Source organism: Ursus arctos, unplaced genomic scaffold (genome assembly GCF_023065955.2).
Source record: "Ursus arctos isolate Adak ecotype North America unplaced genomic scaffold, UrsArc2.0 scaffold_3, whole genome shotgun sequence".
Classification (NCBI taxonomy): Eukaryota; Metazoa; Chordata; class Mammalia; order Carnivora; family Ursidae; genus Ursus; species Ursus arctos.
The window spans coordinates 96,003,581-96,027,795 of NW_026622985.1; the positions used below are offsets into that span (position 1 = coordinate 96,003,581).

At 55.1% G+C, this 24,215-nt stretch overlaps 1 protein-coding gene across 1 annotated transcript; it reads left to right on the plus strand.

Moving 5' to 3' along the window:
* The first annotated feature begins 1,007 nt into the window (after window positions 1-1,007).
* ZNF775 (zinc finger protein 775) lies at window positions 1,008-22,632 on the plus strand. Its single transcript, XM_048213011.2, has 3 exons — window positions 1,008-2,370; window positions 12,604-12,672; window positions 19,476-22,632. The coding sequence occupies exons 2-3, from the start codon at window positions 12,642-12,644 to the stop codon at window positions 21,056-21,058; spliced, it is 1,614 nt and encodes a 537-aa protein (XP_048068968.1). The 5' UTR covers window positions 1,008-2,370; window positions 12,604-12,641; the 3' UTR covers window positions 21,059-22,632.
* Window positions 22,633-24,215: the final 1,583 nt, after the last annotated feature.

Genomic DNA, 24,215 nt, shown 5'->3' on the forward strand with positions numbered 1-24,215 from the left:
AAACCTGTATAGTTAATGGCAAATTATCTTTCGGAGACTAGAAGCATTGACTCAAGAATGCCGTACGTCAGTATGTCTCTTTCAGGGAATTTAGGGCTTCAAGGGAAGGGGAACAATGCTTTTTGGGGGGCAGGAAAGTAGGTCAACGTCTGGGGATGATGGGCAGGGAGCAGGAGCCAGGTCCTCAGGCATCTAAGGTTTGTACTTCGGGGTTGGGGAAAAGGATGATGGAGAGGGAATCTGACCAGGGTGCCTGACTTTGAAAGATCACCTTTAAAGGAAATGCTTGGGGGTGGGGAAGGCTGGCATTGGTTTTTTCCTAGTGCTGTGCTGCACCTGTTTTTGGGTAGAGATGGCTAGAAGTCCAAAATTCAGGGAAAGCCACAGAAGTGGCCTTGAGGGGGCTGGTAAAGCTGGGACAGTGAACTTGTCCATAGGTCCTTCCTGGGTCCCTCAGAGGACCTGGTGGTTCCCAAGTCCTTGCTCAGTATGGCACATGCTGACAGTAGTCTTGAGGGAGGAACTGCTCAGGTTGGAGGGGTCATAGTTCTGGTGACAGGAGCTACACTGCTGTTCTGAGGATCCAGGGTTTTTTCCCCCCTTTTTTCTTCTACAATTATAAACGTTCTCAATTATCTTGTCAAAATTTAATAATGCATACTTTTTTTTTTAATGTGGAAGTCTTTCATTCCCCTCCCTCCCCGTTCTGTCTTTTCTCTCTCTCTTTTTTCTTAATGTAAATAGGATCCCAGATGTGCTTCATTCTTTCCGTCCTTGAAATACCCTTGGTTATGAAATGCCAATCCGGAGAAGTCTTTCACTCTGTAGAGGAGGAAACATACCCAGAGAAAAGTGGGTTTTCTCACTCGTAACCAGTGGCAGATCTGGAACTAGAATACTGGAATTCCACAAGCCTTTGGTAAACCTCCAGTAGGCATTCTAGAAAATAAAGAGGTGAACGGGATTCTTTAAAAAAAAATTGACGGCCTAGAGGTATCTGACCTCTGTGTAGACTTTTATACTTTACAAATGTTTACACAGACAACAGAACAAATTTGGGTCCTGCAAAAGTCTGGAAAGGTAAGTATGTAACTAGGAAATTACTCTTTCACAGATAAGTCAAAGTCCAGAGACAGAAAAACTGCACAGAAGTTAGTAGCAAAACCGACAGAATCTCAGCGGGACAGTGTCTATTGTCCTGAGGCCAAACAATAGCCGGGCCCACCGCAAATGCTTAGCAGGTGGCTACCGATTCATTAGAATGAGGTCCACCAGCTTCTTGTAGGTTAGTAGGAAGTCTCAGAGAGAGAGGCCAGCTTCTGTTTTTATCAGCCTCAAGTCCCAAAGGCAGTTTCTAAGCAGCTCCAGAGAGAATCCTGCCAGTGGGAGTTGACCTAGCTGGCTTGAGGTAGCAGTGTGAGGACTCTTATTGGCATAAAGGAGCATTTGCTTCCAATTCGTGTGGGTAGAAGAGAAAATTCTCTTTTCTGAAGATCTCCAGGAGCACTCAAGACCCTCCTTGGCCGTCTGGACCCTGCCTCTAAATCAGCAGTGACACTCCATCGAGGAACGTGACCTCTTCAGACCGCCGTTTCCTGACGAGAAAGCGAGGGGGTGGATTTAATGAGGTCTCCGTCTCTCTCGTAGAGACCCCAGGATCTTTTATCGGGCGCCCACGACGTGCCTGGCGCCGCGTGGGGTACAGAGGGCGATTTCTCTCGGGTCGCGGGAGACAAGTACAGCTTCTCACCCTAACACTTGGTGTACTGTAGTGCCAAGTGCCACCATGTCACATGTACACTCGAGTGTGAGCGTCAGAGTGGGGTTCGTGCGTCCTGTTCTCCCGATCCCGGCGCCAAGAGCGGTGCGGGCGCGCCCCGGAGCCGGAGGAGAGTTGCGGAATGACGGGATCGATCTGAGAGCGCGTCCGCGGGGCCAGAGCCAGAGGGAGAGCCCGGCGGAGCGGAAGAACAGGGTGCCGCGGCGCCGACCGGTCACCAGCACCCGGCCTCGCCCTCGCTCCTCCTCCCCTCGGAGCCCTGGACTCGGCTCCCGCGCCAGCGGCCAAAGCGTTAACGCCGCGCGGGGCCCCGCGAGGCCCAGCGGGCAGCGGGGTCAGCCCGCCCACCAGGGCTATTGGCTCAGGAGAACAAAGGGGCCGCCCCGCGGGCTTCTCCGATAGGGCAGAGCTGGTCATCTGAGCGGCGCAGCCAATCAGGCGGCGGGACGGCCCCGGGGATGGCCAGGCCCGTTAGCCAATCAGAGGGAAGGCGCCCGCCCCGCCTGTCCCGGGACTGGCAGGGCCGGGGAGCCCAGTGCCCAAGTCGCCCCGGGGTGGCAGTTCCCGTTAACCTTAACCACAAAGTCAAGGTATTTATTCCCGTCCCCTCCCTCCGAGTCCCTCCGAATCCGGGCGGGAGGGGCGTGCGGAGGGACGGACCGTGCTGTGGGGCCAGCGCCCGGCCCGCTCCTCCCGCGCTGCCCCCACCCAGCCTCGGGCTGGCGGCGGCCTCGGGGGTCTCGCGGTCCCCTGAGCCCCTGGCACTGCGGCCCCGAACTTTCTCCGCCCCCACACAGCCCCTGGGGAAGGGGGTCGTGCGTGGGAGGGGGCTGCAGGCCGGGGCAGAGAGCAGGAGGGGGGCCGTGAGAGCGGGAGGGACGGGGTGGTGAGCGGGGGGCTGACCCCTGGTCCCTTTGGCGCGTTTTGCCCAAGCTTTGCCCCTATGTTCGCGGCTGTGTCAGCTGTGTCAGAAAGACCGAGCTTTTGGAGGGCAGGAACCCCAGTGCTCGCCGCACAGTGACACAGAGTAGGTGCTTAATAAATGATTAAGTGAGTGGGCATAAAGATTGGGAGTGCGAACAATGAGAGGGAAGACCACAGAAATTGAAAATGCGTGTGTGTGTGTGTGTGTGTGTGTGTGTGTGTGTGGTGTGTTGGGGGGGGGGCTCCATTCCAGGAAAATGGGCACAGGAGTCAAGACCTCAGTGGGGGTGGGGGTAGGAGCCGGGGGCTTCTTCCCCTGTAAAAGTGGAGGATAACGGAGATGCTGCCTCCTCCAGTCCTTTGGGCGGGGTGGAGCCTGGAGTGGGTCCTGGTCAGCCAGACCTGGGGCTGGGTGTGGTCAGAGCCCAGGAGCTTGAGACTGGCTGATGTCCGGGCTCCACTATTAGCTATTCTTTTTGGGTCCCTGTGTTCATCTGTAAAACGAAGCGATTAGAGGATATTAGTCTCCTTTCAACTCTAAGGTTCCATGATTCTGTGTTTCTAATCCGTTTTGAACTTAAATTTCTGTATTGTGTTTATTAAAATTTTTGTTAATGGTTTACAGCACATGGGACCTTCGGCTGGATGTTGGGGAGACAGAAATACTCCGTGTTAAGATGTTTACAGTCTTGTTGTGGAGAGAGATACATTATTATACTATGTACATGGTATCAGGCTGAGTGGGTATACCAGGTCAGACAGAGAAGGGCCCCTAACTGAGCGTTGCATATCCAAAAAGGCTTCCCGCTAAGAGGGATCCCTGGTCTAGGCTGGGCAGGGAAGAGCTGGGCAAGAGTCTTCCAAGACTGGTCACGGGCCAGCCAAAATGCTTCAAGGTCAGGGAGTCACATGCTGGGACAATGGGGAGCTGGGAGGCAGGAGAAGCCAGCAGAGGCCGGGTTCTAAATGGTCTTGCCAAGAAATTTTTAGCTGAACCTGGAAGTGCTGGGGACCCATTGGGAAGTATTTTAAGCAAAGTAGTAACCTGTCCTCATTGTAATTTTAGGGTAATTGCTTTGAGTTCTGGATGATAAATGGATTGGCGGGGGAAGATAACCTATAAAACGAGTACATTCTTTGGGCAAGAAGCAGTGAGGCCTGAACTGAGGTGGGGCAGTAGGAGATCTTGGAAGTATTAAAAACAGCACTGGTATGACTTACCGATGTGTGCATTGTGACAATTGCACTCTGAGGTGGTGGAAGGTGGTGGTGGTTTTGAGAGGCCTGAAGATCACTGTCCCCCTGGAGAGGCAAGGACTACCCAGGACAAAGTGCAGAGCTTGGTGGAGGTGGGCCGACCCCTGCACCTGCCTCCCTGGCGAGGGTTAAGCTGAGGAATCCAACATTTCCCTGTGCGGCGGTGGCTGGTGGCTGGGAGGGAAGAGCGTGGTCAGAGTGTGCAGAGGGGGACCTTAGGTCTAACTCTCTATGAGGCAAGGGATATCACCTCTGGGCTTTGCGTCCCTCCCCTCATCCGGCAAGCGGGTGGGTGGGTGGGGGCACTCCTTACCCTTTCCAAGCTCTTTCGAACAAAGCAAGGGTTAGAAAGTGGTTACAAATGAAAATGTGGCATCTGATCAGTGTTGTTAGCAGTCAGTTTCATCTCTTGTCTTCGGATCAGGTCATGAGGGGTCCCCAGGCCCTGGCGGGCTTCTGAGTCTTAGACCTTGGGGCTGAGGAATGTGGGTGCTGCTCTCTCCTCTAAAGGGAGATGGGTGAGCAGAGACTGGGGATGTGGAGGCCACGGGTGAGGGACAGGCATAGGGATAGGGAGGTGGGGTGGGGCAGTCCCAGCAAAGGGGTGAATGCTGGGCTGGTGGAGGCAGAAGTCCTGGAAGGAGGTGTTTCTGAAACTGGCCTGGGGTTAGATCACGGACCTCCGGGACGGGGCAGGCATGATAGGATAAGCGGCTGCCCTGGCTGCCCCGGCCGTCCGTGGACCTGGTTCCCCAGGGATCCCTGGTGGATCACCAGGGATCCTGATGTCACTAAACTGGGCTGTTCTTGCCAGGCGGCCCTGAGATACAGTTCGTATAATGTGGGAGGCAAGGAGAGGGTGACGGCAATGTGGTGACCTAAAAATACTTTGTCTTGCACTTTGTGTTTCCCGGAGTCCTTTCACTCCGTTTCCCCCCCTTGCTTGATAGGACAATTCCATCCATAGGAATAAGTGTTATTATTTTCGAAATAATAATTTAATAATTTCTGTGGAATAATGGCCCGCCCTTTCCCCTTGCTCCTCTGACCCCTCTCCTAGGACTTAGGACCACAGTGTTTGGGAGACCAAGGTCTGAAGGTGCTGGAGGAGTAGAAGAAGGGGAAGGGGCGGAGCTCGGATGAAAGGCCACAGTGGGAGGTGCCCAGAACACCTGATCGGGTGCTGAGTGTGATCTGGGGAAGCCGGGGAGGAGGGAGGCGTTCTTGAGGAGCAGGGCAGGTGAGAAGAGAGGAAGCTGGGTTGGAGGCTCTGGAGGGGCTGGGGAGTCTTCTGGGAGTCGTAGAAGGACGTTGGGCATGCTCATGCTGGGGTGAGGGATGGAGGTGGGCCTCCAGGCGGTGGAGGCGACCCTTCCTTGGTCTGAGCTGAGACCCCTGGGCCTGCTTGTCTGTCTGTGGGCCCAGGGCCATATAGGGAAGCAGGTCTCCTGGGGCTCGGGCAGCAGCTGCGCTGTTTCTTCTAACATTTTAAAGCCACTGGTTTGTGTGTCCTTCTTGGTCACACACTGTGGATGAGAGGAGGGTGGGAGGTCTGATGTGTCGAGGGACTTGATACCTGGAGAGAGCAGACTATCCAGAGGCCAGCCAGAACACAACCCCAGGGCACAGGCCTTGTACAGGAGTGGCATTTGTGGGACTGGCCTCGGGGGAGGGCCTGGTGGCTTTGGAACAGGTCCTGGGAGACAGGATACACTGCCCCCTTCCCCTCAGTGAAGCTGAGGCTTTGAGCCTTAGGCCAGCAGAAGCGTCCAAGGCTTCTAGCCCAGCCCCCATGCCTGGCGCTCAGGCCCCCCAGCCTCCGGCCCTGCTTTCCTTACCACCGTCCATGCAGCCCCCTCCACTCCTACCCTGTTAGGCACCTGAACCAGCCCAGAGCCCCCCCCAGGGCTGTTGGGGTCCCGTGACCTGCCATCCAAGGAGCTGTGCACGGCCTTGAGATGGTTCCAACAGGAGAATAGTGCACACCCTCTTCCTCCTGCCAGGCCCGCTCACATCGGGGAGCGGAGTTTGGGGTGACTGTGTGGGCAGTGGGGGCCTCTGAAGATTCTGAAGCAGCTGGAGGAGTGAAGGTTTAGGAAGAGTGAGCAGCAGCGGCCGGAGAGGGCGTAGGGAATGGGGAGTGGGTGGTTCTCAGTCCGTAGGGGTGGGAGAGAGACGTGGCTGGTTTGTAGGCTCCGGGGAGTGCCGTGCGCTGCAGGGTCTCATCCAGTGCTCGAGAAACCTGGGGGGCAGGCCTTTTCAGTCACCTTCACCTTAGGAACCCGAGGTCCAGAGGTAAAGTGATTTGTCAGCCACCGGTGGCTTAGAACTCAGGGGCCCCATTCCCAGTCTAGGTGTGACATGGGCTTGAGGAGAGGGGCAGCCTTTGGGAGTGGACTTTGTTGAGGGGCCAGCCGTGTGGGGCTTAGGTTCCCAGGGGAAAGGGTCTGCTGCTTCCTCTGGGGCTAGACCCCCTGCAGGCCCGGGAGGGGTCTCTCGCTGCTTCGGGCTTGCCCAGCAGATTCCAGTTCTCTGTCCGTGGCTTTCTGTACCAGGCCAACTCCTCCCCAGCCAGCCGCAGCCCTGGCTGGCCCCGTGCCGTCCCCCGCCCCCAGCACGGGTGACCTAACAGGTGACTGTCCCCCATCATACCACCTCGCTTCCGTCTCCCTGAGTTCCCTTTCTTGGAGCAGTGGGCAGCTGGGAGCGTAATTGTGTCACACACAGACCCACGTTTCTGGTTTTGCGAGCGCGCTGTGTGGTATTGGTATTTCTGTGGTTCGCGCCTGCGCGCGCTGGTTTCTGCAGGTCTGCAGGTGTATCTCTGGGTTTCTAAAGGCCTCAGTTTCTCCGTACTTTGCATATGGTTTTGCAGCTCTTCTCTTATGTACGAGCGTCTCTGTATTTTTGCGCCCCTGAACCTCGGTTTACCGAGCTGTGTTAGATGTTAGATACGTTTCTGGATGTGTTAGTGTGTGCGTTTCGCGTTTGCGTCAGTTTCTTCGCAGATGCCTGTAATCGCATGTTGTAAATGAAGACACCCCCTGACAGTAACTGCAATTGGGTTCCCAGGCAGAAAACACCATCACCTTGTCCCAAGATAGTTGTCATCAGGGGCCAAGGACTGGGGCCAGAGGAGCCCTCTTTACTCCACCATTCATTCATTCACTCATTCATTCAATATACAGGTGCACCTCGGAGATATTGCAGTAAAGCAAATACTGTGATAAAGCGAATCAAGTGAGTTTTTTGGTCTCTCAGTGCACACGAGTTATGTTTACACGATACAGCATCTAGGACGTGGGCAACAGCATTATGTCTCCAGTGATAATGTACGTGCCTTCATTAAAAAATACTTTATTGCCACACCCTGCTGGCCATCATCGGGGCTTGCCACAGGTCATAATCACGGATCACAGATCACCCTTAGCAAATATAGTAATACTGAAAAAGTTTGAAATATCGCGAGAATTACCAAAATGTGACACAGAGACACGAAGGGAGCAAATGCTGTTGGAAAAAAATTGTGCCAGTAAACTTGCTCAGTGCAGTTTGGCCACAGACCTTCAGTTTGTTAAAAAAAAAAAAAAAAAAAAAAGTAACGTCTGCGAAGTGCAAGAAAGCGAGGTGTGCCTGTCAATGGAGCAAGGCTGCTGCCCTCCCGGAGCTTACAGTCTAGTGCAGCGCCATCCACTGGAGCTCCGAGAGCATAGGCATGTCCTCTGCTGTCCTGGTAGCTCGGGGTCCATGAGGCTTTAGAGGACTTGAAATGTGGCCAGTGTGATTGAGAAACTGAATTTAAAATTTAATTAATGTAAACTTGAATAATCACGTGTGGGTATAGAAGCCAGACCCCTGAAAGTAGGGATGGGTAGTTTAAGGTTTGGTAAGTCCTGTACTTTCTTCTAGGAGGCGACATTGTTCCTGAGAAGGAGCTCTGGCGGGGGCAGGTTGACCCCAGTTTGGTTCTGGCTCTATTTCTTACCAGCTGTGTGACCTTGAACAAATGACTTAACTTCTCAGAGCCGTGGTTCCTCAGCTGTAATTGGTTGGGAAGGAAGAAACGGGAGATGCCTGCTCAGTGTTCTGTGCACAGTGGTGCTCAGCAGACAGTGGCTCTCTCCCTGTCCATACCAGAGTCTCGGCTGAGCAGTCCTCTTTCCACGACCAGATCAATGTCAAGATCTCAGGAATGTCCCCTATGCCCCTCAAAAAATGAGGTTAGGAGAGGAAGAACCTCGGCCCCTAGGGAGCACTCTGAGCTCATCCCCCCAGGGTGGAGGCTGGCTGGAGCCTGAGCAGGGCCACCCCCTTACAAATGCTGTCCTGGGCCACAGTCTTGAGTCTGGTCCCGGGCATCTGACCTGTGTGAGCCAGCGCAGTGGGTCAGGGCAAGGAGGTGAGAAGTGGGGCCTGCCCGAAGGGAACCGGGAACTCTCCAGGAAAGAAAGCTGGGAGCGGCCCAGGCAGATTAGAGCATGGGGGGGGCGAGGGTGGGAGGCTGGGTGGGTGGGCTGTGCACTGTGGACCAGGTGGGTCAGACCCGCTGAGGGGTGGGAAAGATGTGGTTACTGGAAAGGTAGGCCGTTCGGGAAGCATGGCATCCTCATTGGCATGGCAAAGGGGATCAGCTTGACGTGGAGGGGGCATTTGGGAAGAGGACCCCCTGCCCGCGGTTTCCTGTGGGGTCAAGGAGCTGTTGGTGTAGGGGAGCAGTGGTGGCTGGTGAGGACCTGGGTGTGGGCCCGGTGGGAGCTCACGGCTGAGAAGGGCCTGGGAGCTGGGCCTTTGGCCGTAGTTCGGGGAGATGCCAAGGATAAAGAGTTCCAGGGGCCATGTCCCTGCACTGCCCCTCCCATCTGCGGCCTTTCTCTTCACCCCAGCTGCTGTCCGCTCCCCTCCCTGCCCCCAGGATTCTGCTGAGAGCAAAGCCCCTTTGTTACCTTCCCCTGCCCCCAGACCTCACCACCTGCTGCCGGGCACAATCCTCGCTTTGTGTGGTCTGGCAGTTGTCCTCCAGCTGCCCCCTGGAGGCCTCTCGTGGAGAGGGCTCCCACCCCAACTGCAGCCTGACTCAGTGGGGAGGGCCAGGCCCAGAGCCAGGTGCTGGGAAGGGGGAGGTGACCGGGGCATTGTCCCGAGACCCATCCCCTGTGTGTGTCCCACACTGCATAGAACTTGCTGGGCCAGGAGGGGAGAGGTCACTGGAGACTGGGGTGAGGGCCCTGCATGATAGGCCAAGCGACCTTCGGAGACTCAGTGTGGGCACTGTCGGGGGTGCTGGATTGGTCTCATTGCCTTCTGTGTCAGCCAGGCGCATTTTGCTGGGCATCCTGCATGTCAGGCCAGGTCGGGTGACCGTGGGTCAGGGACAGTGGGTGAGTGGCGGCTAAGAAGGGGCCTGCAGGGCAGCGTAGCAGGGTGGAGGCAGAAGAAGAGGGAACGAGAGAAAAGGTGCAGCTTGGGGGGGCAGACACGTGGCCACAGGCAGACACTTCCCTCTGTTCGGCTTTCTCAGAGTTTTACCTGCAGTACACCTGCTGGCCTGTTTTTAGACACATTCCACCTGAGCACGCAGTTGGAGGTGGGCACTCAAGACATGGGGGCCTGCCCCCCATTCCTGTCTTCTGTGCCTCTTCTGTGCCCTGCCTCTCATTTCTTACTACTTCCCCTTGGGCCCATGGGGGTCCCCTTCCCTCTGTTCCCACTCCTGAGCTTACTGGGACCATGTTCCAAGACCTGGTGTGGCTGGGACAGAAGTTCCCAGGGACACAGGGAGCTGCTCTGTAGCTCACTGTGAATAATTCACCAAGAACTGAAGCCTTTCTGCCACCTGAGCTGATTTTTAGGTCCTAATACCCCTCGGAAGACAAAATGGATGAAGTAGGACCTATTTGATTGGGCTCAAGAGGCCCGTTGTGTAGCAACCTGGAGGGAAGAGGTGGTGCCAAGGCAGGAGTATCAGCATCCATCCACCCATTCATCCATCTGTCCATCCATCCGTCCATTCATCCATCCATCCATCCATCCATCCTTCCATCCACCCATCCTTCCGTCCATCCATCCATCCATCAGTCCATCCACCGACCATCCATCCATCCACCCATCAATCCATCCATCTGTCCATCCACCCACCCATCCATCTGTCCATCCATCCGTCAGTCCATCATCCGTCCGTCCATCATCCGTCCATCCATCCATCCACCCATCCATCCATTTGTCCATCCATCCACCCATCCATCCATTTGTCCATATTCACTCATCCATCCATCCATCCGTCCATCATCCATCTGTCCATCCATCTGTCCATCTATCCATCCATCCATCCATCCATCCGTCCATCTGTCCGTCCGTCCATCCACCCATCCATCCATCCATCCATCCACCCACCCATCCGTCCGTCCATCCATCCATCCGTCCATCCATCCACCCACCCATCTGTCCATCCATCCACCCATCCATCCATCAGCATCCATCGGGGCCTTCCCGCTGGGCCTTTCCCTCCCCTCTTCCTCCCTGCCTGCTTTTTCTCTGCACCACAAGCAGGTTTTAGCCATCTGTAAGAAACCACAGTAGGGGTGCATAGCAGACCCCTTTTGGGGAAATAGAATTAAAAACAAAGTCTCCTGCCAACTCAGAAAAGCTCCCCACAAAAGGAGGAGAGAAAGAGAAGCTTTTTTTTTTTTTTTTAACTGAATAAGCATGAATACAGAAAGAGAGGCACATCACAGGCAGCCCGCTGAGAGATCAGGAAAGCAGAAGGAGATCTCCCTGGTTCCACAGCCCAGCAGATGCCGCCCGCTGTACACGGTCTCCAGCTAGAGCCTAACTCGTCCTCAGCAAGAGGACTTCCCCGATGGCACCGTGCGTCACCTGGAGTTCATCCTAAACTCACCTGGCCATTGGGGTGGCCGCCTGTGTTTGCTAATTGCCTTGCTCCCAAGGAACAGGGCGCGTCTCCTATCTTTAGGACAGGAGACAGTTCTGCAGCTTGGAGCCGGGCGCCCGCGGAAGTCAGGCCCCACCCACGCTCCCGTGGGTCCCTGTCTCCCTCGGTGTTTACATTTCAAGGAGGTGGCTCCCAGGGCCTTGGAGGGAGGCCCGGGTTGTAAAGCTGGCAAGAGGCTTTGTAGCTTTTGAAAAGATTTACATGCCTCTCAAAGGGGCAGAGAAAAATTTACAACGACGACTTTTCTCAAGTAAATGCCCTAAGAGAAAAGGGCAGGAGTTTCTTTCCCTTTTTGCCCCAGGGAAAATGATATTTCTCTTTTTTAAATGCATATTTGCCCTTCTACCCCTGCCCCCACCTCTCTTGGCAGGGCCCAGATTCCCAGCCTGGGTCCCTGCCCTCCAACCCCCCAGGGTGGCTGTTGGAAGGGGACCTGGGAGAGGGGAGGCGGATGCCCTTGGGATGGGGTGTCTTGAGGGCCGGAAGTGGAGAGCAAGAGGAGATGGGTTTTCCTGAGGTGGCTGAGCCCCTGTGCGGGGAAGAAAGCCCTGTGACCTGGAGAAGCCCCACTGTAGCAGCGGGGGAGCCGAGCGTCTGGGCTGTGTGGGGCCGGTGCCACAGATCCTCACTCGGGCCTTGGCAAGTGGGCACTAGGGGGGTACAGGCATGTGAAACAAGATCCCTGTCCTTAGGGGAGGCAGCCCACGGCACTGTGTGCAGAAAATGAACCCCCCGGCTGCAGCATCCCCCCTCTGCTGAGTGCAGGTCAGCCAGCCGGCCAGTCAGGCCACACAGCACCGGGAGTGCCCTTGGGGTGGGGGCTCTCTCCCAGGCCCTGGACATTCAGCAGCGAGCATGGAAAAGTCCTGTCTTCTCGAAAGATGACGGGATACGCAGACAAGTAAATACCATGTCAGGTGGTGAAAAGCGTCAAGGAGGAATGTGAAGTGGGGTTAGGGTTGTGACAGGGAAGGCCACTCGGAGGAGGGGGCATTGAGGCGGAGACTGAAAGGCGAGGGGCATGCAGGGATCTGGGGAAGGGCACCCTACGCAGAGGGGCAGCCAGTGGAGCCTGGGGCCCCCCAGCTGACCTGTCCCTGACAATGAGCCAGTCAGGACGTGCCTAAAACCTTGAGCATTAAAACAAGGAAAAAAGATGAGCCCCAGATTGGTGAACTCTTTCACGGGTCCCCCAGATGGCTTGTGTGTGATCTTGCATGCAATAGGGACGGGAGGGGACTTTGAAGGAGAGGGGCCGGTGGTTTTGGAGGGCCAGTCCTGCCTTCCGGGGTGTCTCCACGACCACTCAGGCGGGTGTCAGGCTTAGCTGAGTTTCCTGGGGTGCACCTCTCACCCTGACCCTGCTGATATTGAGCCCATGGGCTTGAGGCTCTGGTCAGGAGTTAGAAGAGCTGGGGCCTCCCCCGGCGTCACCATTCAGCTGCCTCGGTGACTCGGGGCATGTCAGAGGCCCTCCCTGGCCTCAGTTTCCTCCTCATAAAATGGGAATAATGCCTATTTTACCTGTGTGTACAATTTTACAAAAGCCCTGCACTTTCAACTGAGGTCAGGGACAGAGAAGCTCTTGAAAAAGAGGGAACATGTTCTGTGAGGTGGCAGGAGGGCGGGGGGCCCCATTTGGTCCTTGTCCCACTGGCCAGCTCTCCTTCCTCTGCCCCCTTCTCACCCACAGACGGCAGGGCAAGCGTGGTGCTCGGAAGGCCTCCGCCGATGGAGTGTGGCCCGGCTGGCGCGAGCACAGGTAAGGGAGCGCAGGGACAGGTGGGAACCCACTGCGCCCTCCTCCGCCAGGCCCGTCTTCCCCGCCCTGTCCCCGTCCTGCCCCTGAGTGTGAGGCGCTGCCCTCACTAGGAGCCTGTGGGCTGTAGAACTGCAGAGCGGGACCAGGAGGTGGAAGGTTATGTCAAAGAAGGCAAAGAAGACAGACTTTGGGAGCTAAGAAAATGACAAAAGGCCACCGTGCCTTGCTAGGCAAGGGGACGCGCACACACCCGTGCAGAAAGCCAGGCGGGAGGGTGAGTGAGGCCTTTGCTAACTGCTGGCGGTCACTCTGATCCAACATTGAAAACCAGCACTCCGGGTAAGACGATCCCTGTGGGGTTTTGATCAGGAAAGTGCCTTCAGTTTGGTCCCTGAGAGCTTCCTGGTGTCACTCAGAGTTCACAGGCCGTGGGAGGAGACAGGCAGGCAGTTTCGGTGTCCACCAGGCAGGTTCTGCTGTGAGCGGAGATCCTGTGTGCTCGGCACGAGCCCCCCAGCCCCCAGCACCCCCGGCCTCCTCGCCACCCTGCTGTCGACTGGCTCTGGTCCTGGGAGAGGGGGCGAGGCCCGTCCCTGGGAATGCCGCCCCTTGGCTCAGTGACTCTGGTTTCTTTACCCCCCTCCCCTCCAGGGCCTTGCCCCACGGACCCCAGAGCCCCCACCTTCCCAGGATAATCATCACAATGAACCTAAGATGGAGGCAAAAATCAGGCAGTAGGGTGATAAAGGAATGAAGCATCCAGCTCAGAGGGGGCAGGAGGATCCATGGACACCGTGCATCCTGGGGCCGGGTCCTGATGCAGACTTTAGGGAGCACAGTCACCCCACTTCCCAGTCCAGCTCCCCACCACTGCCATGTCACTTCGAAGGCTGGGAGCCCCTGGGTGTGTGTGTGTGAGAGAGAGTGAGAGATGCTGACGTTACCATAATTACAGTAAAACCGAGGACAGATGGTTCCAGACGTTTTAGCAGAAGGAACCTTTTCCCAGGGAAACTTATAAGCAGACTCCCAGTTCAGGCATGAGAAATGGGGTCAGCCAGGGCCCTCTCCCCCACCCCTGGCAGCTTCTGAGGTGCCCTGGAGTCTTAGGGAAGAGGTGGAAGACCACCGGCTTTGATGCTGGAGGACGGAGGCACTGGGGGGCTGGATGCCCCTGGGGCTGCAGCCACGGTCTTGCCAGGTCTGGGCCTTCCACAGGCTCACAGCACCTGCCGACCAGGCTTAGGGAGGGAGGGACTCTTCCTGGGTGACCAAAGTTCTCAGATAATTACAAGTTTACCTCTTTTAAGCACCTTTTAATTTCTATTTATTTTGTGTGTTTTTTCTTTTGTGGTGAAATATACACAACATGAAATTTACCATTTCAGCCACGTCTAAGTGTACAAGCCAGTGGTTTTAAGTACAGTCACACGGTTGTGCAAACACCACCATCTCCAGAGCATTTTCATCACCCCAGAAACTGTCCCCAATGAGCAATAGCTTCGCATTTAGCAGCTTTCTATTTTTCCTGAACCATCTAGAATTTTTTAAAAAAATTATCCTTTTTGTGATGACGGAGGAGCTGAACCTTTGTTTTAGGACTCCTTCGACAGGCAGGCCAAGGCCTGTTTTCCTTGTGTTAATACCTCAGCCCCGAGGTAAGGTGTCCCTGATGACCAAGGACCCCATGTACGTACTTCAGAGGGGCCTATACACGCACAACCCAGGCACTTGTGTCTGCTCTGGGCCGGGTAGCATTGGACAGGAATGTTCTCTGGGCTTTGAGGCCAGGCCCATCTTTTTGGCTGGAGAGGGTGAGCCTTCCCAGCCATCAGCCACCATGATGAATATCAAGGTCAGGTTTAATCGGAGCAAGGCAGTGACTTTTGTGGGGCTCTGGGGCATTAATTGGGACCCTGTCACTTGGGGACAGTGATGTCCCGCTTACCTGAGTATATTTTGGATTCACTACCTGATCGCCGGTTTGGACACCTATTCTGTTAAATATACTTCTGCTGGCCAACATTTCAGGGCATCTAAAGAAACCTCTTAGAGTCAAGTAAACTCATTACAAATGGGTAGTTCAATTCTTGCCAATGTGCAGTTTAAATCACCACTTTCATCGACAAATTATGACTCCTGCTAAAATGCTTTCTCACAACCAAGCACCTGGCGAGGCCTTCTGGGGTCGTGTCGCCAGTTGGGAAACTGGCCCCTCACAGGTGGGCCCCCACCCTTCCACCCCATCCCGCGGTCACCACATCCCTTTCCGTGTCCTCATGGTGGCCAGTGAGGCAGAGGAGGGGGGCAGGGCTCTTTGGCCCTAGAACCAAAGGCCACCAGATTCTAAGTGAGGTTTTCTTTTTCTTTTTTATTTTTTTATTTTTTTATTTTTTTTTTTTAAAGATTTATTTATGTGACAGAGAGACAGCCAGCGAGAGAGGGAACACAGCAGGGGAGTGAGAGAGGAAGAAGCAGGCTCCCAGCGGAGGAGCCCGATGTGGGACTCGATCCCGGAACGCCGGGATCACGCCCTGAGCCGAAGGCAGACGCTTTAACGACTGCGCTACCCAGGCGCCCCTTCTTTTTATTTCTTAAAGTGTTTTAAAGATTTTAAAATTCTGATATTTGAGTATTTTCACAAAAATTCAAACAATGCAGATATTAAGATTTTAAAATTCTAATACTTGAATATTCTCATACACATTCAAACAGTGCAGATAAAGTGAGGGTCCCCTTTGACATCTGCCATCTGGTCCTCGTATTGTCCACATCGTCTGCAGGGCGCCCACCGTCAGGCTTCAGTGTGGACCGTCCGGAGCGTGTGCATGTCTGTACATGGAGAGCTAGCCTGTTAGTTTTCACAAATTGGGTCAGATGACTGATCGTTGTTTTTCAATTGATTTTTTGTTTTCTCTGCAAATGTTTTAGAATCTTCCCATCAGCGTGTATACGGCTGCGTGGCATTTTTTTCGGTTGCTGCCTACTATTCCATATTATGAAGGGAGCGATCATTTTGTGGGACTGTTACTGATGGGCAATTAGACTGTTCTCCAGCTTTTGCTAATTACAGATAGCACTGCCGTAAATGCTTGTGGACATTGCTCTGTACACTCCTGTGTCAGTATTTATTAGGTTGAACGCCCAGGGTGAAACTGTTGGGTGGAGGAAGTGGAAGTTTCGATACATTCATAATTTTAATAAGCACTGTCAAATTGTTCTCCAAGAAGTCGGAAGTAGTTCATGCCCCCAGCACACCCACGGAGACACTTGTTCTAGAAACATCTGTGTGCAGGTTTCTGTGTGGACGGTTTGCAACTCCTTCGGGAACATACCCAAGGGAGTGATTGCTTATCGTATGGAAAGAGTATGTTTCATTTTGTCAGGAACTGACAAGCTGGCTTCCAAAGTGGCCGCACCGTTCTGCATTCCCAGCAGCAGCGGGTGACGGTTCCCGCATCTCCCCAGCCTCGCTAACATCCAGTTTTGGCAGTATTCTGGGTTTTGCCCATCCCATAGATGTGTAGTGGTAGTGTTTTATGTTTATTTTTATTTTTATTCATTCATTCATTCATTTTTTAGTGGTAGTATTTTAGCTTTCAATGTTGTATAAGCCAAATTCTTCCTTGCTCATTTTTAGAATTTTCTGGATGGTCTATGCACATCAGAAATTTTGTAATTCACTTAATTAGGATGGCACTGGATTTAAACATTGTTTTGGAGTGAAGAGCTTCCTTCCTTCTCATCTAGGACTATGATGTATCAGCCCTTTTAGTTACATTTTCTTTATCCTTTCAATAACATTTAAGAGTGTCCTTGATGTAAGTTATGTATGTATGTTAGGTCTATTCCCAGTTATTTTATAGCTTTTATTGCCATTTTTTAAAAGTTATGAGTTTTTATATGTTTTTGTATCTGGCAAGCTTGCTGAAACTTTTTAAAAGATTATTTATTTGAGAGAGAGAGAGAGAGAGGGCAGTGGGGAGGGGCAGAGGGAGAGAGAGAATCCTGAAGCAGACTCCTGGCTGAGCGCGGAGCCCGATGCAGGCCTCGATCCCAGGACCCTGAGATCACGACCCGAGCTGAAATCAAGAGTCTGCCGCTTAACCCACTGAGCCACCCAGGCGCCCTGCTGAAACTCTTTTATTTCTAATATTGTCAGTAGATTCTCTTGCACATTCCATGTTAATGATTATCAGCAAATGACACTTTTCTTTTCCCTTCCAATATTTATGTCTATTTTTCTTTTCTCCCCCTACTTTGGTAGCTCCTCCAGGACGACGTTGGAGAGTGGCAGTGACCGCGAGCATCAGCTTGTTCCTAACCTGAGCGGGCTTTTCATGCCTCGCCCTTCGTTATACCATTTGCTGCCGTTTCTAGAATGGCTTCTTTGTCAGCCTAAGAAAGTTTCCTCATAGGCCTGGTTTGCTGAGAGCTTCCTTCCTCCTCCCTCTATCCCTTCTTCCTTCTCTCCCTCCAGAAATGATGGTGGACTTGAGCATATGACATTTTTACATGGATTGAGATTGTGTCAGGTTGTTCTTGTTCAGAAAGCCAATGTCAGGAACTATATTGAGCCATCTTCGCTTTCCTGGGAGGATCGCAGCAAGGTCATGATATGTTGTTCTTTTAATGCTGCTGAATCTGCTTTGCCAATGGTTTTGCTTGTTTGTTTCTGGTGTCTACTTTCAAATGCTAAACCTATAATATCCTGCCTGCTCTGCCCTTGTCTTGTTGACACGGGGTCATGCCAGCCTGTGGCTCCCTCCCCGGCTAGTCACTGTCACAGTTTATGTGCGCTTCGGGTAACCCTTCCCTTCGAGTTTTAGTACAACCTGTCTTTACGGTTAAGAGGCCTGTTACCCACTTTTGAGGTAGAATGTTAGCTTTCTTTTCTGTCTCTTTTAGGACGTGTGTTTTTTTTTTTCTTCTCCACCTCCCCCTCTTCTCGAGTCACTTTTGTTAATTTATATTGTCTCACAGAATCATCCATTGTATATAGATTTTTCAAATTGATACAACATTTATGCATTAGTGTTTTAGGATTTTCAGAATCCTTTTTACATCTCTATGTTCCCTTTACCCTATAGTCTCTGCTTTTTTTTTTTTTTTAAAGATTTTATTTATTTATTCGATAGAGATAGAGACAGCCAGCGAGAGAGGGAACACAGCAGGGGGAGTGGGAGAGGAAGAAGCAGGCTCCTAGCGGAAGAGCCTGATGTGGGGCTCGATCCCATAACGCCGGGATCACACCCTGAGCCGAAGGCAGACGCTTAACCGCTGAGCCACCCAGGCACCCCTATAGTCTCTGCTTTTTATCTATTAATTCCTTCCTCCTACTTCCCTTGGGTTTATTTTGTTGTCTTTTAAATATCAGAACTCATTTAGAATTTCTCTTTTTTGTTCACAGCTGTTTTATTTCACCTACTTTTTACTAAATGTAAACTTTTTGTTGACGTATAACACAGAAAAGTGCACAGATCATAAGCTCTGTACATTCTGACAAAGTGAACATATGCATGAAACCAGCACCCAGATCGAGAGAGGGAACAGTGGGGCGCCTGGGTGGCTCTGTCCCTCAAGCTCCCGACTCTTGATTTCAGCTCAGGTCCTGATCTCTCGGGCTCCAAGGAGCCTGCTTAAGATTCTCTCCCTCAGGGCGCCTGGGTGGCTCAGGCGTTAAGCATCTGCCTTCGGCTCAGGGCCTGATTCAGGAGTCCTGGGATCGAGCCTCACATCAGGCTCCTCTGCTATGAGCCTGCTTCTTCCTCTCCCACTCCCCCTGCTTGTGTTCCCTCTCTTGCTGGCTGTCTCTCTCTCTGTCAAATAAATAAATAAAATCTTAAAAAAAAAAGATTCTCTCCCTCTTCCTCTGCCCCCCCTCCCCCGCTTGGGCTCTCTCTTCCTTAAAAAAAAAAAGACAAAACACCCAAACGTTGCCAGCCCCCCTCAGGCCCCCTTTCCAACCACTGTGCCATCCGCAGGCAGCAGTTTCCTGACATCTAACTCAGCTGTTAGTTTTGCCAGCTTTTGCCCTTCCCGTAAGTGGACTCCTACAGTCCGTGTGCAGTGTCTGTAGCGGGTCTCTTCCATCGTGGCTTCAGTCCGTGAGCAAGGGGGACAAAGCACCCCTGTAGACCCGAGCTCGCTGTAAGAGGTAGGTCCGTAGCCGTGTGGCAGGGGACTCCTGAGACTGATGTAGGAGGGCTTAGGAAGGGCAGGACAGCACCTATTCTGGGTGCTCAGTCGTTTCCGGCCTACTTTCTGGTTCTTGGTTTTGTGGAAGGACGGTGAAGTTGCCAAACAGCCCAGGTGGAGGAAGGTGAGGCGCTCAGGCCGGGTCGCTGCTGTGGGGAGAGCCTGGCCATGAAATGGAGCCTGGTCTCCCCAGCACTGGGGGACTGGGCATGCACTCACTCAGCAAGCTCCCAGCACATGGATCCTCTTAGAAAAACAATGAGAAGCTTTGAAGCTTGGCCATTTTCTGCTTTTCCCTGGGTGGGAAGACCGTTCTTGTATCTTGGGGGCCTCCGGTTGGAGAAGGCGGGGCAGCAGGTGTGGCCTTGGAACAGCAGCTTCTCCTCCTTTCTTGTACTTTTTCTTCTCCACGTCCCAAGTTTCCCTTTCTCTGACTGTTCTACCTCTCCTCTCCTCTTTCTCCCGCCTGGTGTCCTCTTACACCCTCTCTTCTGCATCCTTTCCTCCCCTCGAATTTTCTGTGCTCGGCCCTCCCAGCACTTCTTTTCCTCACCCCAGGGGGCAGTGAGTGACTCTCCCGTCCTCTCTCCCTTTGCCTCTGGCAGGAGATGGGCTGGTGATGAAGATCAAGCAGGAGAAGCCGGAGTGGATGCTGCAGACTCTGGTGCCGCAGGCCGTGCTTTCCGAGAAGGATAAGGAAAACATTTTCCAGCAGCATCGGGGCCTCCCGCCATGCCAGACCATGGGGAAGCCTCGGGCCTTGGGGGGACAGGAGGAGTCTGGGGGTCCAAGGTGGGCCCCTCCCACTGAGCAGGCCGAGGCGCTGGCAGGCCGGGCCCTTTCTGCCGGCGAGGGTCACTTTGTGTGCCTGGACTGCGGGAAGAGGTTCAGCTGGTGGTCGTCCCTGAAGATCCACCAGCGCACCCACACCGGGGAGAAGCCGTACCTGTGCGGCAAGTGCGGCAAGAGCTTCAGCCAGAAGCCCAACCTGGCGCGCCACCAGCGGCACCACACGGGCGAGCGCCCCTTCTGCTGCCCCGAGTGCGCGAGGCGCTTTAGCCAGAAGCAGCACCTGCTCAAGCACCAGAAGACCCACTCGCGGCCCGCCACCCACTCGTGCCCCGAGTGCGCGCGCTGCTTCCGCCACCAGGTGGGCCTCCGCATCCACCAGCGCGCGCACGCCCGGGACCGCCAGGGCGCCCGCGCCGGGCTGCAGGAGTTGCTGCGGGACGCCGCTGCCCGCCGGGGGTGTCGCCTGCGGCCCGGGCCGCCGCGGGGCCGCCCCGAGTGGGCCTGGCTGGGGCTCTGCCAGGGCTGGTGGCGCCAGGCGGGGGCCCGGGCCGCGGTCGCCGCCGCCGCCGCCCCGGGGCCGGGCGAGCAGCGCCAGTTCATCTGCAACGAGTGCGGCAAGAGCTTCACGTGGTGGTCGTCCCTGAACATCCACCAGCGCATCCACACGGGCGAGCGGCCCTACCCGTGCCCGGAGTGCGGCCGTCGCTTCAGCCAGAAGCCCAACCTGACGCGGCACCTGCGCAACCACACGGGCGAGCGGCCGCACCCCTGCCTGCACTGCGGCCGCAGCTTCCGCCAGAAGCAGCACCTGCTCAAGCACCAGCGCACGCACCTGCCCGGCGCCCAGGCTGCGCGCTGCCCCAGCTGCGGCCAGAGCTGCCCGAGCCGCGCGGCACTGCGGGCCCACCAGCGCGCGCACGCCGCCCCCGCCGCCGAGACGCCGCGCCCTGGGCCAGCCGTGCGGGACGCGATTCCGCGCTCCGAGCCGCAGGCCGAGGCGGCCCCGGGCCTGGCGGCGCCGCCGCGCCACCTCCAGCCGGCGCGGGGCCTGGGGGCCGTGCCGTGGGGCCGGGCGCGGGCCGGCCTGAGCGCGCCGGGCGAGCCCCGCCAGTTCATCTGCAACGAGTGCGGCAAGAGCTTCTCGTGGTGGTCGGCGCTCACCATCCACCAGCGCATCCACACGGGCGAGCGGCCCTACCCGTGCCCGGAGTGCGGTCGCCGCTTCAGCCAGAAGCCCAACCTGACGCGGCACCGACGCAACCACACCGGCGAGCGGCCCTACCTGTGCTCCGCGTGCGGCCGTGGCTTCAGCCAGAAGCAGCACCTGCTGAAGCACCAGCGCGTGCACCGCGGGGCCCTGGCGCCCACCCCCAGCGCCAAGGATCAGGCGCTTTAGTGCGCCGGACCTTAGGGGACACGCGGTGGGGGTGGGAGGGGATGTTTGTGGGAGTGCCGTGGCCAGAAATGGTGGTTTCTACAACCCCTGGGGTAGAACCCGTGAAAGGGTGATTTCCTCAAGGCTCCGAAGGCTAGAGAACAGAATTGAATTCCAGAAGCCTCTCAAAGGGGACAGCCCCAGGGTGGGCTGAGGGAGGAGGTGGGATGGAACGAATTTCTCTCTGGAGCCTGAATGTGTCCGTCGGTCCGTCAGTCTTGGGACCGCAGGCCTCAGGCCCCGGGGAGGCGCTGTCAGGGCTCTGGGAGAGGCTCTCCGGTGTGAAATGGCCCAAGGCTGGACTGATCAGCTGTAGCCGCAGCCTGTCATGTGCAGGCTGCCGGATGGCCAAACGCCGGTCTAGTGGGGGAGTTTTAACAGACTCTGATAGCAAGGATGGAAGCCAGCCGTGGTGGCTGTGGAGGGGCAGGCATAGTCCCAGTGCCAAGGGCGGTGCCCTGCACTTAATGGCCATTCAGTGCGTATTTTTGGAAGGAGTGAATGGTTCCCTGGTCCTTCTCAACCGTGAGTGCCCCAAAGCCCAGGGTGCTGTCATGGCGGGCGGGACCTTAGGCCTGGTATGTGTGCGGTGGTTGGACTGGGGTATAAGAGGGGTGGTGGCAGCTGAGGTCTGGTAGCTTGGGGAGGGGGCTGCAGCAGGAAAGAACCACAGGAGCTGCTCTTACTTAGCAGCCCAGGGGCACTCCCGACGGCTGTCACTGACTTGGGGCTTTATCAATGCCAGTGTTGCAGAAGAGAAAAATGAAGGATTGACTGTCTCATGTGGTCTCATTGTTCTTTGTAAGCCTCCCTTTTGGAACTCCCAAGTCTGTGTGGGCTCTGGGGTACTCATGTGCCCCCAGGACCAGGACAGGAAGCTTTGGCCACGAGCCTAGCAGCTCCCTATGCCTAGTTCTTGCTGGGGGTGGAGGGAGTATTCTCTTGCCCTCTCCAAACCAATTTGATATCTTCCCACATACCCTTCTCAACCTCTACCCCCCCCCCAGAGGTCTCTTCCAAAGCAGGGTGCTGGGGCCCTGGCACTGACAGGAGAACCCAGGGCTCCAGTCTGGGCCTGTGGCCTTGGATGGCGTCCTCCATAGGAGGGGAGGGAATTGCAGAGAGAGCGGGGTGTTGCGGGTACTTAGGGTTGGATAGCTGGGAGGTGGGAGGGAAAAGGGGGGACCGTAGCATTCTCTAAGAGGAGGAACCGTGTCCGCCTGCCTCCCAGGAGCCCACCGGCTTCTCTTCACTGAGGGAAGTGCTGCCTTCCCCAGGAGCTTCTCGGTCACTGCGTTCTCGGATTCTGTTGAGTTCCGTTCATGTGGCAGGGGTCTCATTGTTGCAGCATCACAGAAAGACCTGGGGAGGTGATCCCGCTTGCCTGGGGAACACAGCGCCAGGAATGCTTAGCGCTCAGCCGGGCCGCCCACTCCTGGGCCAGGTCTTGCTTGCATCATAAACCCTGCTGTGTGATCTCTCCCACTGGGCAAGCTGTGCCCGCTGGTTGCTGCCCATGTGAGACTGAGGCTGTCAGTCCAGCGGGGGTTTTCTAGGCTCTCGGTGCTCTCCTACCTTCCCAGAATGCCTGTCCCCTCCTGCAACTCCTTTCCCAGCCTGCCCTGCTCAGGGAGGCCAAGCGCCCTGGATCTCGGCAAAACCTACTTTACCCATGGGTCATTTGCTTCTTCCACTTTGCCACTTAGCAAATCCTGAGACCCACTCAAGCAAGCCCGCCTCCTCCAGGCAGGCATCCCAGAGTACCACTCCTGCATTGGAAAGCTGCTGCCTGCAAGGATGAGCCTGCCAGAGCCTGGAGCCCCGTGGGATCAGGTGCGTGAGGGGCAGTGCCGGCAGCCACTGAAGATCTCAGGCAGGGGGCACTTTCTGTGCGATTGAAGGTGTCCTCATCCACCAACGGCCTCTGTTTAATGATCAAGCCAATCCAACAGCTATGTTGGTAGGACGTGGGATTAATGAGGCCTAATCGCGGCTTTCTTCCTTGTGCAAATTAGGAGAAGGCTTGTTCACTAACCCAAGGTGACTGATCCTCACAGATGGGTGCTTTGGGTCACGGGGTCAGGGCCACGTCCATGAGAGTGAAGAATTACTGAGATGTATGCCCCATTGGCCAGGTCAGGGGATAGCACACGTCGATTCACTAACAAGCCTACTGTGCGCCAGGCACTTGGGCCGCCATGACAAAGGACCACAGACTGGGGTAAGCAGTCTTAAGCAACAGGTGTTTACTTCTCACAGTCTGGAGGCTGGGAGTCCAAGATGAAGGTGCTGGCAGATTCGGTTCCTGGTGAGGGCCCACTTCCTGGCTTGCAGATGGCCACCTTCTTCCTGTGTCCTCACATGGCAGGGGGAGGGGGGGAGAGTGCCCTCTGATATCTCTTAAGGACACTAATCTCATCAAGGAAGATCCCAGTCTTATAACCTCATCGAAACCTCATTGCCCCCCAAAGGACCCAGCTCTGAATGCCATCACATGGGGGGGGGAGGGTCAGGGCTTCAATATATGAATTTGGAGGGGGACAGAATTCAGCCAGTAGCAGCCACGGTCCCTATCCTTGAGGGGTTCCCGCACCTTCGTGGGAAATCACTAATACACACATAGCTCAGAAAGGTCTGTCCAGTCAGCTCTTGACTAAATTGTCCCAGCCCCAGCTCCCTGACTAAAGCTTGTTCACTATGTCATTTAGCCTCACTGTGAAGTCAGTGACTGTGGCAGGGCAGTGGTACAGGGAAGGGGGGATGCTGCGGCGGGATTGGCCCACCAGGTCATGTCACAAACCAAGGGCAGGTCCCAGGCCTCCTGTTAGCCAAGCCCCTTCCACTGCCACGATCACTGGCTTCTCCAAGGGTGGCCTGGCATTGTCGACTTCAATTTTTTCCCCCCTTCATTGTAAAATACTAAAACTAGGCCAGGGAATACTTAGGAAGAGCATGTCATAAAATCAGACGAGAAGGTCAGATCTGTCTTAGTGGTTTACAATCCCAAATACTCGAGAGCATGCTGAGATAAAAGGGTTTCTCAGGTGAACAGGAAACGACCATAAGCAGATCAAGATTGTAAAGGACTTTGGTCCACCTCCAGGTAAGTGCAGGTCCG

Excerpts from the sequence above, each read along its gene's own strand:
- ZNF775 (XM_048213011.2), top strand. The coding sequence starts at position 12,642 with ATGGAGTGTGGCCCGGCTGGCGCGAGCACAG. Across the intron at positions 12,673-19,475 it reads CCCGGCTGGCGCGAGCACAG|GAGATGGGCTGGTGATGAAG; the intron begins GTAAGGGAGCGC and ends TGCCTCTGGCAG.